The 16,777-nt window shown below is 38.3% G+C and overlaps 1 protein-coding gene across 4 annotated transcripts; it reads left to right on the top strand.

The window, feature by feature from the left end:
• Positions 1-3,288, top strand: LOC113303922 (altered inheritance of mitochondria protein 32-like). Of its 4 annotated transcripts, none has more exons than XR_003337895.1 (3): positions 1-634; positions 1,304-2,951; positions 3,098-3,288. XR_003337895.1 is itself a non-coding variant. In XM_026553005.1 (2 exons), exon 2 carries the CDS (start codon positions 1,966-1,968, stop codon positions 2,887-2,889), a length of 924 nt encoding a protein of 307 aa, XP_026408790.1. In that variant the 5' UTR covers positions 1-634; positions 1,304-1,965; the 3' UTR covers positions 2,890-3,072. The 4 variants fall into 4 exon arrangements, 1 of the variants encoding a protein (XP_026408790.1); XR_003337893.1 differs by having other exon boundaries at positions 1,304-2,980; XR_003337894.1 differs by having other exon boundaries at positions 1,304-2,980; positions 3,093-3,288.
• Positions 3,289-16,777: the final 13,489 nt, after the last annotated feature.

The raw sequence follows: 16,777 nt of genomic DNA, 5'->3' as shown, positions 1-16,777 counted from the left end.
CTATACAGTACTAGGCTACGACAGCAGTCTCACCAAACGGGCCAGCTAAGGCTATGAGAACTAAGCCTGCCATGATGATCCCTCATTTCTCCTCCCCTGCTAGGCAGTGACGGAACTGAGGATTGATGGGGTGTTCGAGCCACTCCCAAAACCTACTAAAAGATTCACTAGACTTTCCTCAACAAGCTGACGTAAGATTTTGGTTGCAGCTGATTGTGGGAGAGCAAATTAAGTTCGATCAAGTTTTCAGCTATGTCTTTGTGGGTCAACGAGATCAGCCACTATACTATAGTGTAAGAAATTCGGGGAATAAAGACAGGAGGGTTTATTGTACATCAAGTATTTGACAAATGGTTCCAGTGAAGAAGAGATATATTGCAAGTTTTTTTCTGTTGATCTGTGAACTTCAGTGTGAAGTGTGTTTGAGGAGCAAAGCAAAGTCATTGAATCCCAATGAAGTTTGATAGATAATTCAATTAGAACTTGGGAGAAATGTATTGGTCTATGTGGTTTGATGGTTGGGCTTTCATCCTGCAGAGAGAGGTTAAAGAAGATTCCTACTTTTGTTTGATTGTGAAAAGGAAGTGGTGGAGTTTTGTCATAGTGATTTTGGAGTCAAAGCTTTCATAAAATGGTAAGCAGCATATCTTTTCTTTAAGAAACAAATTTCTTTTCGGTCTATCTTATTCTTTATATTGGTAACCAAGAAATGAAGCATGTATCCTTATTCCTTTAAACAAAATATATGAAGGGTTGAAAGAATCTAAGTTTATGAGTTGAGTTTTAATACCCATCTTAATTTGTCTCTAATTGTTATTGAAAAGCTGGGAGAATTTAAGTTTACGAGTTGGGCTTTAAGTTTTGTAGTTTAGAACCCACATCTTAGTCCCCAAATGTGATGGCTGAATATCTCTGTTAGTAATTGATGATGAAAGTTAGTGAATGATCTTGCTTTGTTACATGAGAATTCCAACACCCTTTTAATTTGTACATCACATGCATTCTAATCATAGTCTAGGACTGCTTCCAGTTGTAGTTTAGCCAAAGGGATGTTCAAAAGAGCTAGCCAAATAGCAAGGTTGCTTTAATTGTTGGTTTTCTCTTGAAGAAAGTTATGGGTGAGCTAGCTTATACCATACGAAGTTACAATTTGATGGAGATTTTGAACACATTAGATAGTAGTGAGTTTATTTGAGATTGATGTATAAATCAGTTCTTTCTTTTTTTTCTGATCGGTAGACTGATGCATGCATTTAAGTTACAGTAATTTCTTAAAGTGGCAAAAGGGATTCATGTTCTGCAGAAAGTCCGAGCGGAGTTCTTGGATCAACTAACATGGGATATACCTGGAATATTTTGTTTACATGGCCCAGTGGAATGTTTGGAGAGTGCGTTTACTTGGTCAAGGATGGCAAGACTTTGTGACTGGTAACTACTTGAGCATGTTGTTGATTAAATAAGTTATCTTAAAAATTAAAATACCAATAAAACTGGAGTATATAATGTACCTGAAACCGTCTAAATACATGAAAACCTCAAAGTAAACCAGCTGACTATTTCCTTCTTATTGTTTTTATTATTTTTGATTTCTTCTTTTTAAATGTTGCATCTGATATTTTGATTTCTACTTGCAATAGTTAATACTATAACATGTTTGAAGAAATAATTTGGTTAATAAATGTTGGGAAACTTGAGATGATATGAAATGCATCGAGTCTTGAAATGCTTTCATATTCGCCAACTTGGAAGTGGAATTAATAAATATAGTGCGGGAAAGAAGAAACTCTTCCCCACGATTGAATTATTCTTATTTCAGTTTATTAGTCTGGTGGATCGTGGTTCTTAGTGTGAAAAATATACATATATTGCCGTAACCTTCTGTAGTAGCAAGTCGTCAAATTCTATCATTACTTTTAGATCAGAGCAAAACAAAATTCTTCTTCTTCTCCATCTCTAAATTCAGTAATGGCTACTGATCAAGTCAAAGCTAAAGATGTTTCATCATCAACTGTCGATCCACTTTCTGTACCAGAGAAAACTGAAGCGGATGAGTTTGGATTTCAAAGACCTGACATGTATACTCTTAATCTTTCAAACACAGTAGAACCTTATCATCGTCATATGTTTCTTGTTTATAAGAAGGTTGAGAATTGGGCATCGTTCGTTGAAAAAACTGAGAATGATTCTCTTCCTGCACTTTTAGCTTCTGCTTTGAAATCTCATGCTGATAAGTCTCCTATCAAGACACGATTGACATTTTGTGAAGGACCTTCTGGAAATGAGTCTTCTGACGGAGATTTGTATGTTTTTCCTGAAATGCTCAAGTATAAGGGTTTGACAAGTAATGATGCAGATAAGTTTGTTGAAGATGTGTTGGTAAATGGAAAGGACTGGGTTTCTGGACCAGTGGAACGATTAGAGGGTTCATATGTGTTTGTGTGTTGTCATATTGCTAGAGACAAGAGATGTGGTACTTGTGGACCACAACTTATTAAGAAATTTAAAGAGGAGATTGGATCGAGGGCACTGAAGGATCAAATCTTTGTTGGTCCATGTTCCCATCTTGGTCAACATAAGTTTGCAGGGAACTTGACTATTTTTGGTCGCAATTCGTCAGGAGAAGTTACTGGCCATTGGTATGGATATGTTACTCCTGAGGATGTTCCTGCTATGCTTGATCAACATATTATCAAGGGAGAAATCAACAAAAAGATATGGAGAGGTCAAATGTTGCCTTTCCCTACTCAAGATAGCCAGCAAGTAGTCGATGGTGGTGGTGAGAAAGGTAAGAAAGAGGAATCTCAAGCAAGCACTGGAGCTAGTGATGTGGTGAAGGATGCGGGAGGCTGTTGCCAAGGTCTCAATGGGGTTTCTTGTTGCAGAAACTAAAATGTCAAAATACTGCAAATGTGAAGAAAGCAGCTGAAGGTGTCAAGATCAGTTGTGTAGAGGTTGTAATGGCTGCTGCCTTGAGCTGATGGTTTGTCCTTTTTTAGTTTGTTTTGCTGGATGGTTCTTTTTCTATCCATTCACCAGTGTGCACTGGTTTGTCCCTTTTTTTTTTTTTTTTTTTTAATTGTGCTTTTATGCAGTGCAGATGGGTGATGCCTGAGGATACAATGAGCTTTAGCTATGGCAGAAGGTTCTTTTATCTCCTGCCATTACGACATTAGTCCTTTTTTCCTCTATTTTTCAAGCTCCGGTTACAGGCTCGCTTTGTTTATGATTGTCTGTATTTTGCAACTCTTTATGTTACATGAATAAAATGGATATTTCTGTTGTGTTAAACATTTGTCTCAATATGTAATTATGTTATTAACATTTTTTATTCTATCTTTTTTTTTTGAACCCTATTACATATCATTCTAAGTGTAAGCGACGAATCTTTGGATATCTTATACCCTCGTGTAATAGTCCTTTAATTAGGTTAATAAAATTCATGCTTCAAAAAAAAAAAAAAGACTGGCCTTTTTGGGCCATAATGGAGTCATGAAATAGTAATCCATAGAACCCCTTATCTATCCTTTTTTGTAATGCCTAATTTACCCTTAATTTGATTAGTGGTAATTAAATTGGTTAAGCTAACTAATCAGTATTAGTGAATGGATTAGACTAATTAAATCATTAATTTTTTGCAAATCAAAACTTGATTTTTTGAGTTTTGAAGAAGAAAAAATGGTGATTTTGGTGAAATTCTTAAAAAAAAAAATCAAAAAAAAAATGATGAAACCCTTCATCACAAAACTCGGGATAACCTTGTAATCAACTCCCAACATCAATTTTATCGATTCAAATCAGAGCAAACTCTGAAAATATCTGCTGTTACGGCTGAGAAAATATGCCGAGCCAGCCTTAAATACAGTTGGGATATTACGAACACCCAGTTGTGAACACATAAATCTGATAGGAAATGAAGAACTCCCAGCTGTTATGTTTCCCAGAATAACCTGAGTCTGTATTACGGCTGGGTTAACATACTTTTCCCTTCCGTAACTTGATTTGTAAGTTGACAAATATTTACTTTCAACACTACGATTGAAAATTACTAATATTTTCATTAACTAGACCCCAATAAAACTCATTACATGCTTAATAGATCCCCATTACAAAGTTGGTTTTAATAACATCCTTTTTCGATGTATCAAGAAGTATTTGATGATGGTGAATTGAGCTTCGAAGTTGAAATTATAACCTTTCCATTTTCTCCATTCCTTCTTCTTGAGCTACGACTTCTCATCAGTCTCACCTCTAAGTCGAAGTTGCTTGCACATACGAAGTAAAGCCATATATTTTTCCACTTTTTTGCGTATGTCTGAAAATCGAAGATACAATTCAATCCCATCGCGGTTGTTAGTGTTACCCTGTTTCACTACAAAAAATTTCAAAAATCTTACTCCAATAAGATTGACTTGGTAAACCACCATTTCTTCGTTCTTCTCCCTTCTTTGGATAGCATAACACAAAATTTTGGCAAAGAGATAAGTCTTCATCCAAAGTAAAGTTGAGTTTATCCTTTGAGTACATTGCATTGAGTTTGTAGGAGTTTTAGTGGAGATTATTAATGTAGAAAGTGTGATTTTGATTTGGAATGGGTGGTTATAGAGATGGAGTTATTTCAAGTTTAAATATATGGAGATGGAGTTATTTCAAGTTTAAATAGGTGGTTGAACATCTAGAACCTTAGATAGATTAGTCTTCAAATGAATCTAATTTTCAAAATTCAAAAAACTAACCGATTTGATGTGGTACAAAAGGAAATTATAGGTATTTACATCTAGGAAATCGCTAGGTCGAACAAGCCGTAATTCTGTATAAACCTGCTGGATTTGTGGTCTGTCAGATTTACGGCTGGTATTTCTGGTCGTAATTACTTTTGTCAGAATTACGGCTGGTATTTCTGGTCGTAATTACTTTTTTTTTTCCAGAATTACGGCCTGGATATGTTGTCGTAACCAGGAGCCATTTTTTTTCTGGGTTACCAAAGTAATATACGGCTAGGAAGTTACCAACCGTAACAAATTTACAGATGGAGTTCCTAACCGTTTTCGAATTACGGTCAGGAACTAGAAAGGTCGACCAAGCCGTAAACAAAGGATGCAAAGTTATGTCAAATTTACGGTTTGGTGTCCTAACCATAAGCATGATACACGGCCTGGATATGTAGCCGTAAAAAAGACACATTTTTTTTATGTGACCAGAGTAAAACATAGCTAGGTATTTCCTAACCGTAAAGAAATTACAGATGTTTTTCCCAACCGTTTCCTATTTACGGCCGAGAGTTTCTAACTGTTTTCTTGTTTACGGCTGTGTAAGTTTATTTGACAACAATTATAGGTACTTTCAGCTAGGTTATGTGAAGCATCAACCTTGCCGAAAGTGCATAATAAAATTCAATAATGTTGATTTTTTTTCATCTTTCTTAGATTAGACAAACGGAAAGACTAACATTCATTCATACATGCAAAGTTATAAAAATTCATCCATCCAAATACATAACTAAACAACGAAAATAATAAATAGACAAAGTCTTAGATAATAAAAAATCCATGAAGTAAAATCCTAAAAAGCGAGTAAATAGTCATTCATTCACTTGATTCCTCCTTCCAAAGCAAGACCCCTGATTTTCTTTGCATAGTCCGGAGTCATAGTCATCTCGCCGAACGGGAGTAGAAAAGTCATGTTTCGGGCCAGAATCTTTCTCTAAAACCACAAACTGTCACAACATCATACGTCATCTGTAGAGCCTCGATTCCAGATAACAACCCCGAAGATTTTACCAAAGCTACCACATCTGGATGTTCTTTCTCCAATGGACAAAACTTTTCTTGTTGGTACTTTAGTTTAGGGACCACTTTATCGGGAAACTACAAATAGTATAAAATTTTGGTTGTTACAATCAAATATCCATAATAACATGAAAATAACATATATTAAGTTTGATTTATTACCTTTGCGGCACAGATCCTAGCAGCCCATGATGACTGGTAACCAATCAAGACGGAACGATCTCTTGGCGCACCTCAAGGTCTCCCATTATTCTTGGGATGTAAAAACACCATGATGAGTGCCAAATAATGTATATATTTATCCATTTTTGTTGGCATTTAACTCATCTTTTGTGCATTAATTCTACATTTTATCCCATATTCTGTATTTTCATTGTTTTCAAGAATAAATATTTTTATTAATTAATTTTGCATTTTTAGGTAATAAATAAAGTTCGGATGAGTCGCGGAGCGAAAAGAGCAGAAAAGTAGTGAAAAGCCGGGAGAAATTACGCAAGGAATCCGCGAAGAATGGTGCGCACAACCTCATTTTCTACACACAAAAGCGCCTCCGTTCTCAGCCGTCAGATCAGTTCTCAGAAGCATCCAACGGTCGCTCCTTCATAGATCATCAAAATCTGAAGTCTCTGCCAAGCACCACAGCGCTGAAATTTCAAGCCTTCAGATTAGATGGTAGTTGAATCCAACGGTCGCTCCCTTGCTGTGCATCGAAGTTTGATATCTCCGCCTAACACTACAACACCTAACTCCATCTGGCGTCGTTGATCTTGTTGTATTATATAATCCAGCGGTCGCTACAAGCTTCACTTCATTTCACCGTCCGATTGATCTTTCATCTCCCTATCCCACGGCCCAGCGTCGCAGATCATCAAACTCGATACACTCGCCTCACACCCTAGCGACCGAGCACCTACACCCCAAACAAACGCACCCTTCCCCTTTCTCCATCGAACCATCTCCTCCATCACCCCCTCTGCAGAACCGCCATGCCCCGTACCACCACCATGTCCGTCTCCATCACCACCACCTCACCCCAAATCACTCCACTAATTTCTCCCCAACTCTATTCTACCTAAACCCATCACGTACCATCTCTTTAGCATCATTAATAACCTCAATTTCTCATCTCTCTGCCTAAAACCCTAGGTGAGAAATTGGGGATATAAGTGATGATTAAAGCATCAATTGGAGCATGGGAGGAACGAGAAGAAGCAGGAGAAGATTGGGTCGACGAGATGGAGCGAATATCTCATCAACAGTAGGTAAATCAATTTCACCAAACCCTAGTTCTACTGATTTTGGGGGAAAATTGGGGGAAAACCCAAAAATGTGTAATGGGTATAAATTGGTGTTGTGAGAAGTGTGGGGGAGACACTATATACCTCTCTGGACTAGCCAGTAGAGAATTGGCCACAGAATTTTTATGAATTTCAATTTCAGTGTGTATCTGTTGACAGTTGAAATTTGCTTATGTTTGTAGTTGTCTGATATGTTGCAATTTGTGTCTAAATTATATCTTATGATGAATGTATGTTGCTACTTTATGGTTAGCATGAGCTAATCAGCTTCAGGCCAAGGCTCAGTGAAGCCTTGTGCACTGTCAAGTGTGAATGAGCTAGGATAGTTACTTCCTGTTGCTATGTTTTGATTGAGCAAATGAGAGATATCAATGCTCACAGAGCCTGTGATTGGTTGTACTGTCAAAAGACAGCCAATGCTAGGGGTAGACTAGTGAGCAATTTGGTGTTCTTTCATTTCTAGTTGTATGCTTAGGAATGAACATAACCTAGAAACATGTCACTTGATTAGGACACAAGGTGGATCATAAACCTTGGCTTACCCACCAATTCCCTTTCAGTCACTTATATTTTCAGTCCTGTGTGTTTGCAATTTCAGTTATATTTTCTTGCTTTTTATTTTCTTGCACCTTGTAGCTTTTGTGCACTGAAGTCAGTGCATAATCCTCACCCTGCCCTTGGCTGCCAAGCCTTGGTTATTTGCTGCTTTTCTTGGCTGTTTCTTTGCTGCTTTACCTTCCAAGCCTTGGTTATTGTCTGTTATCTTTCCCTGCTGTGGTTCTTAGCCTGTTTCTCCATTGCTTTACCTTGCATTCTTGTTTGTATGCCTGAAACCTTGCCTGCCCTTAGCTCATTACACACCTTAGCTAGGAAAACTTCTTATATGCTCCTCTCCCTGTGGACAAACCCCTACTCACCCTTTTATTACAAATCTTGACCTTGTATACTTGCAAGTGTTTTGTGTGCTTCCCAGTTTCACACCAAGTTTTTGGCGCCGCTGCCGGGGAGCTGGCTGCCATATTTTTGAAGTTTTCATAGCTGTTGTGGCCTTGTTGTGCTTGCATAGTTGTGTGTGTTCATTGCTATCTTGTTCACTTGCTAACTGCTGCTGGAGCTGTGCATTATTTGTTGTTGCTGCCAAGCCTGCTGATGTTGCTGTTGCCAAGCTGCTGCTGCTTTCTCTGTTGCTGCTGCTGTTGGTGCTTTCTCTGCCAAGCTGCTGCTGCTGCTGTTGTTGCTGCCAAGCCTGCTGCCAAGCCAACTGGGCTGCCAACTGAAGCTGTCAACTGGGCTTGTGCACCCTCTGCTGCTGGGCTTGTGCAACCTTTGTTGCTGGGCTTGAACCAACTGAGCTGGGCTTAGTAACCTCAATCTCGCTGGGCTTGCAACTTCTGCTCTTGGGCTTCGCTGCTTCAGCTGGGCTCCGTTGCTGCTGCTGCTGGGCTCTGCTCCACCTGTTGCTGCTGGGCTTGAACTTGAGCGTGAGCTTAGGACGATCATAAAGCCCAACTGGGCTTTGCAACTAAAAGGGGACTAAAAGCCTATTTTTGGGCTTCCCTCCAAAAAACAAGTAAGCCTAACCCATGAGTTAACCCACTTGGGCCTCATTTAAATTCAAATTCGGGCTTGTAATAATTAATTTAATTATTTATTTGGGATTGTAATAATTTTTATTTTCTTTTTCTTTTTTATTTGGGACTGTAATTATTTTTTTGTTTTCTTTTATTTTTCTTTTTTCTTTTATTTTTCTTTTTTCTTTTATGGTTTGTTTTTTATTATTATTGTTTTTATTTTCTTTTATGAGTTGTGATAATTATGCTAGGTTTAGTTCAAAATTTTTTTTTCCAAAGCCCAATTTTTTTTAAAACCAAAAAAAAAAAAAAAACCAAAACCCCTTCTTAAAACCAGACCATGCGGCTTTGAAGTATCTTCTTTCCAAGAAGGATGCTAAAGCTCGCCTTATTCGATGGATACTCTTATTACAGGAATTCGATCTCGAAATCCGTGATAAGAAAGGTTGTGAGAATGTGGGTGCTGATCATTTGTCTAGATTAACTTTAGAGTCTATTGATGAATCCGAGCTGATTAGAGAATCATTCCCAGATGAACAGCTGATGTCTATCTCAGACCTTCCTTGGTTTGCTGATATTGTTAACTACCTCGCTACAGGTAGGATGCCCTCACGTTGGTCGAGACAAGACCGCTCTAAATTCCTGGCTGAAGTCAAACATTTCCTTTGGGATGTGGAGGACCCAGTCTATGTGGACTAAACTGGTCCAATTTTTCCCTAAATAACCAAACAGTTTTCCAAATGTTTCCCTAAAAACCAAAATTTTTCGTTTTCCCATCAAAACCAAATGTATCCCATCAAAACCAAAATTTGTCTTTTTCCCAACAAAACCAAATTTTTTCCAAAAAGTCCAATCCCATTAAAAACCAAAAATTTTCTTGTAGATAATGTGTTAGTTAAATTTCCTTTTGTGTATATTTTGTGCTCATCCATTGTAACTCCTAATATGATGGATTTTTGCCTTGAATAACGGAGTTTTAATCGAGCCTCCGCCGTACAATCGGGTATTCTCTCTCCTTTTACTCTACTCAGCATGTTCCTCTTCATATATTGTTTTATAATTCTTTCCATATTTTGAAACATTGAGGACAATGTTTAGTTTAGGTTTGGGGGTATAGAGTAGATACCACGATAATATGCTATAACTGAAAACGAACTCCTTCTTCTTTTTGAAAAAAATTGAAAAATTCAAAAAAAAAATTAAAAAATGAAAAAATCATAAAAATGGAGCTCATTTACCTTGAAATGTTGACTCTTGTGCAAATATGTATTTTTATTAGGAGTCTTAGTCTAGATATTTAGGCACCCTGATTCTAGCACAATTCACATAGTGATAAGAAATTTGCACGCGCACGATCTACCAATACATGTATGGCCTCGATCTTCAAGGTGTTTGATAGGAAGTTACGATTGCCAATCACTTTAGAATACTGAACGAAACTTGACTAGCTTGTTCTTTGGTTGGTTGGGATAGAAGGTGGAGGTTACATTAAGAAAGACAACCATCGAATTTAACTGGGTGCATCAAAAAGGGCTACCTCTTGCAAAGTGTCATGTAATTTTTTGTTTCTTTTTGTTATGTATCAAAAGAGCTACCATATGTAAAAATCAATTTCAAGTTCTTGTTCAAAAAAAAAAAAAAAAAAAAAAAAAAAAAAAAAAAAAAAAAAAAAAAACGATGTTTATATTCAGAAAAAAAAAAAAAGAGAAAAAAAAAATATCAGAAAAATCAAAAAAAAAAAAAATCAAGTATTTATCAATTCCATCATCTCTTGTTCCAAAAATAAAAGAGAGTAGTCAATGTAAATAAGAGTCATGTAAATAGTCATCTTTTGTTGTTTTTTTTTGTAATAAGCAAGGAAGGGTGTATGCCATGATGTACAACGCGAGTAATTGTGAAATACCTCCAACTCATTCACAATTCTCGTAAAGTCCGGACAGCTAGCTAGATTTCGACCTCAGTTCTTAGCCTGAGAAACTATCTCTTGGTGATTAGTAGTCATAACTTCAGATCTTTCTTTACACATGTGTGGATACACTTTACACTCTTATCACATGTCTTTTTTTGTTATCAGTGCTAGGATTGTGCCTTCGATAGCTAGATTGACATCTCCATTTTGCTGTGAGCTTAACTGACTTGCACATGTCACATTTGATGGAATCTGAGCTTATATTTTGACCTAGAACTTTGTAGGTACGTTCTAAGAAAACCTTCACGAGACTTCACTCGTCCACTAGGGACACTTAGTGGTTTAAAAGGCTTAGTGCATACGCTAAATGCATTCGAGAGACCAGCGACAGTGGTATAGTTAGGATTTCCTTAGTTTTGTTTTACTTGAGGACAAGTAAAATTCAGGTTTGGGGGTATTTGATGAGTGCCAAATATTGCATATATTTATCCCTTTTTGTTGGCAATTTAACTCATCTTTTGTGCGTTAATTCTACATTTTATCCCATATTCTGTATTTTCATTGTTTTCAAGAATAAATATTTTTATTAATTAATTTTGCATTTTTAGGTAATAAATAAAGTTCGGATGAGTCGCGGAGCGAAAAGAGCAGAAAAGTAGTGAAAAGCCGGGAGAAATTACGCAAGGAAGCCGCGAAGAATGGTGCGCACAACCTCATTTTCTACACACAAAAGCGCCTCCGTTCTCAGCCGTCAGATCAGTTCTCAGAAGCATCCAACGGTCGCTCCTTCATAGATCATCAAAATCTGAAGTCTCTGCCAAGCACCACAGCGCTGAAATTTCAAGCCTTCAGATTAGATGGTAGTTGAATCCAACGGTCGCTCCCTTGCTGTGCATCGAAGTTTGATATCTCCGCCTAACACTACAACACCTAACTCCATCTGGCGTCGTTGATCTTGTTGTATTATATAATCCAGCGGTCGCTACAAGCTTCACTTCATTTCACCGTCCGATTGATCTTTCATCTCCCTATCCCACGGCCCAGCGTCGCAGATCATCAAACTCGATACACTCGCCTCACACCCTAGCGACCGAGCACCTACACCCCAAACAAACGCACCCTTCCCCTTTCTCCATCGAACCATCTCCTCCATCACCCCCTCTGCAGAACCGCCATGCCCCGTACCACCACCATGTCCGTCTCCATCACCACCACCTCACCCCAAATCACTCCACTAATTTCTCCCCAACTCTATTCTACCTAAACCCATCACGTACCATCTCTTTAGCATCATTAATAACCTCAATTTCTCATCTCTCTGCCTAAAACCCTAGGTGAGAAATTGGGGATATAAGTGATGATTAAAGCATCAATTGGAGCATGGGAGGAACGAGAAGAAGCAGGAGAAGATTGGGTCGACGAGATGGAGCGAATATCTCATCAACAGTAGGTAAATCAATTTCACCAAACCCTATTTCTACTGATTTTGGGGGAAAATTGGGGGAAAACCCAAAAATGTGTAATGGGTATAAATTGGTGTTGTGAGAAGTGTGGGGGAGACACTATATACCTCTCTGGACTAGCCAGTAGAGAATTGGCCACAGAATTTTTATGAATTTCAATTTCAGTGTGTATCTGTTGACAGTTGAAATTTGCTTATGTTTGTAGTTGTCTGATATGTTGCAATTTGTGTCTAAATTATATCTTATGATGAATGTATGTTGCTACTTTATGGTTAGCATGAGCTAATCAGCTTCAGGCCAAGGCTCAGTGAAGCCTTGTGCACTGTCAAGTGTGAATGAGCTAGGATAGTTACTTCCTGTTGCTATGTTTTGATTGAGCAAATGAGAGATATCAATGCTCACAGAGCCTGTGATTGGTTGTACTGTCAAAAGACAGCCAATGCTAGGGGTAGACTAGTGAGCAATTTGGTGTTCTTTCATTTCTAGTTGTATGCTTAGGAATGAACATAACCTAGAAACATGTCACTTGATTAGGACACAAGGTGGATCATAAACCTTGGCTTACCCACCAATTCCCTTTCAGTCACTTATATTTTCAGTCCTGTGTGTTTGCAATTTCAGTTATATTTTCTTGCTTTTTATTTTCTTGCACCTTGTAGCTTTTGTGCACTGAAGTCAGTGCATAATCCTCACCCTGCCCTTGGCTGCCAAGCCTTGGTTATTTGCTGCTTTTCTTGGCTGTTTCTTTGCTGCTTTACCTTCCAAGCCTTGGTTATTGTCTGTTATCTTTCCCTGCTGTGGTTCTTAGCCTGTTTCTCCATTGCTTTACCTTGCATTCTTGTTTGTATGCCTGAAACCTTGCCTGCCCTTAGCTCATTACACACCTTAGATAGGAAAACTTCTTATATGCTCCTCTCCCTGTGGACAAACCCCTACTCACCCTTTTATTACAAATCTTGACCTTGTATACTTGCAAGTGTTTTGTGTGCTTCCCATTTTCACACCACACCATAGCATCAATGATTTGTCTTGCATTTTCTTTTGGTGGATACTTCTACTTTCCCTCTTTCTTTTCCTCCTCAACTACGGTTTACCTTTATCAATAACAATACCAGTAGAAGTTCCAACTTCAGTTCCTCCAGTAACAAGTACACATTCGCTTCCTCCAGCAATTCCAACTTCAGTTCCTACAGTAACAACAAGTACACCTTCACTTCCTCCAACGGTTTCATCTCCAACTCCATTTCCTCCACCTTCACTTTCTCCATTAGCTATAACTCCACTTGTTGCATCCAATGGTTTTGTGTGACGAGGTTGCGGAGTTGGATCACTACAAGGTGTTACTTCTTGTGATATTTTCTTCTTCTTTTCTTTTGCTCTGTTCACAAACAAGACCAAAAACCAAAAGTAGATAAATAAAAACGGCTGGAAAATACATACACAACCAAGCCGTGACGATGAATACGGCTAGGAAATATGGATAGCCCCAGACGCAAACAAAACTACGGATGAGATATTTAGTAATCGACCTAGACGTAAAACAAATAATATCTAGGAAACATAATTTGCGGCTTGGTTACTCATACTACGGATAGGAAAACCTAGCCATTATATGAAATCGGCTAGGTTACTAACCTATACGGTTAGGAAAATGAATTACGGGTAGAAAATACCTAGACGTAAACACTACCGCTGAAAAATAATTCGAACACAGGGTAATATACGACTAGGAATAACCCAGCCGTAAATAATTTGTTGCGGATAGGATTTCTTAATCTCGTACGCGTCGACTATTTTACGGATGAGAGTTCTTATATATCCCAACCGTCACACTAACTTACGGCTGGGAGTTCTTAGATATCTTAACCGTAAAACTTATACACGGCCGGGAAAACAATAGAACCCAACCGTGTGACCTATTTACGACTGTGAATACAAGAACTCCCAGCCGTAAGCATTTTCAGAAACAATTTTTCAGACCTAAAATTTTCGAAACCAACTGAATAATCATATTCTTAAATAAAGAGCGGGTTTTTCAATTCATACCTTATTGATGTCATATCAGGAGTCTCGACAGCTGGTGCATATCCTTCATTCACTTCTTCTTGATCTTCACTTTCTACTTCATTTGATGAAGTTGGTTTCTCTGTTTCAGGAGGAGGTTTATTCGACGAAGATTGACCTAGATTGTCCTTAGGTATCATAGTTTTATAGAATTAGTTTAATCGATGACGATTTTTTTTTTTGAATCGACGATTAAACGTTGAAAAACGAAGAATGGAAGAAGAAGGAAAACAGAAAGAGGAAGAATATGAGAAGAAGAAGAAGAAGAAGGGGAAGAAAAATGAATGGGGGGAGAGCGACAAATTTTTTTCTTCACTCTTAATGATTTTCCCGCTATTTTTTTTATTTTTTATTAGATTAGGTAGTTAATGAGAGGATAGAAGGGGAATAAAATAAAATTGTAGAGGGTATTTTGAAATTTTACATAAATCTAATCTCCCCCTATAACATTTAGGTTCCACTTAATATTTTAAGCCCCCAAGTCCCATCCCCTGCAGCCCCAATAACAGGCTTCTTTTTTTTTGGTCTTTTTTTTCTCGAAAATGATAGATGGATCGTGATGTGTGCACCGTGGTGAGCACCGCGTGAGAGACGGGTGGGGCCCATGCCTGGCCATCCCTTTCGGTGCACACACGGTGCTTAAATTACGGTGTGTGTATCATCATTACTCTCTTTTTTTTTTGGTGGGGGGGGGGGGGGTTGGGGATTTTTATTCTATCCGATGGTATTACAAGGATACAAGTGACGCATAATGATTACGCGTTACAGAGTTGCAGGCCAAGTCAGTGTGCAACCAGGATGGCGCGACACTGCGTAGACTGTCAAGTGCTAAGAATGACATAACCCCGCAGGGCCAATGAAGTGCAAGGGTAGCACTACATTAAAAATGCATTTGGCTAAGTAATGAAGCAATTGGCCGATAAAATGAAGCTTCATTAAGTAGAAGGCAAGACAAAGCCAAAGTTGCAAGATGCAACATGCGAGTTGGCATGTTGGCAGGTGGCATGTTGGCATGTCCGTGGAATTGAGTATGCCAAAACTCAAGGACGATGCAAGAAAGTGAAATATACTCATTATTAGTCTATGGCATTAGTTCAAGGTTGTCCAAAGCTTGAACATTGCAAACAAGTTGGTAATGCAAGAGTTGCATTGCTATTATCAAGCTAATTGGCGAAGTGAAGCATATATGACGCATGAGTAACTAGAGTGAGCTTAAGGAGTTGGCCTCGATGATTGAAGCACAAGGATTGTCCGTTCATTAGATTAAAGTGATAAGCATGCAGGGACAAGATGGCTGAGCTTTGGAGCGAGGAAGAATTCAGTAAAGCACAACAGTGGTGCAATACGGTTCAAGTGACTGTTATGAGTTGGTTACGAGCTTCACAAGCATGCCAATGACGCGAGATGAATTATGATGGTTATAAAGTGAGTTTATAACCATGTGGAAGGTTCATAACCACAAAGAACATGTGTGGCACCAGTTGGCGTGACAACACAAAAGGTGGCATTTAGTTGGCGGTTATGGAAACCACTTTTAGGACACATGGATGTTCCATGCAGGTGCAAGCGGTTGCACAAAGTTTTGTCCTGATCCTAGCATGTATGAATATCTTAGGAATCAATAATGTTAGTGTTGTTCGATTGAGAGAATAACCAATAATGTAGAGTGTTTTAGGCATTCACCAAGAGGGTGAATGGCCTATTTGGTCCATGCGATGGACTGCTTTGTATAATCTTCCTTAATGCAATAAAATGAGTTTATTGTGTTAGTTCTTTGTATTTATTATGTTGCTGATATTGTGTGAGAATTGTTGAAGTGCATGGCAGAACCTCTTATGCTTATAGGGACATAAAGTGTTAGAGAGAAAGAAGAGTAAAGACTTCCGTTCTGCAAAGCCTTTAGAGTTAAGGCAGATGCATACTTTGGTGCAAGTATGCAAGGCTGAGTACTTGTGGGTGATGTTGAATCACTGAACCACAGAATATTGCCGGTCATGTCCCATGAAAATTTTAGGCGATTAAATGGGTGTGTGACAGTAGGTATCAGAGCTGTGTTAGGGGACACAGTTGCTGATTTTTCTATATTTTACTCAATTTAATGTCATTTGTTTGTCAAATTCAGTGAAGAATTGTTTGGGTTTCACTAGTATGGAGACTAGAAGAAGTTGGTCTTGTGTGGAAATATCAATTGGAATGAACTTTGAAGCTTGATGTAGCAGCAGGCCATGAAAGTTTGTGACAAAGGTGTCAAATTCCATCCCAAAGTTTTAGGCGAACAAGCGGGAGTCATTGAAAACCGAGTTTTCAAGTGATTGCATGACAAAACTAAGGAGTATGATGACTTCTATGGTGCAAGTCAGGTGTTAAAGATCATGTTTCTCACAAGTATGCAAAGATTACGCATTTGGAACGCATATATTTGTGGTGTTATCAGTAGCGAGTACATTACAAGTAGTAATAGGAATTTTGCGAAAATTCCTGAATTCAAAGATGTTGTTGGCCTTTGCAGTGGAAAAGTAGATGAAGAACATGTCTATGCGATAGATTGAAGGTTTTTTCATCGTAGCCAGTTGATGGAAGATTAATGTTATCCCTCTCGAGTGCATGTACCTTGGTGGTAGTGCAAAGTCTGGTTGCGAACCAGCATTTTTGTGGCAATTGTGATTCCATAAAATAAGAATTGGAG

The sequence above is a fragment of the Papaver somniferum genome, chromosome 8 (genome assembly GCF_003573695.1).
Source record: "Papaver somniferum cultivar HN1 chromosome 8, ASM357369v1, whole genome shotgun sequence".
Taxonomy (NCBI): Eukaryota; Viridiplantae; Streptophyta; class Magnoliopsida; order Ranunculales; family Papaveraceae; genus Papaver; species Papaver somniferum.
This window is presented reverse-complemented; position numbering and strand designations above follow the sequence as displayed.

Bases quoted from the DNA above. Each gene is read 5' to 3' on its own strand.
- LOC113303922 (XM_026553005.1), top strand. From the start codon at position 1,966: ATGGCTACTGATCAAGTCAAAGCTAAAGATGTTTCATCATCAACTGTC.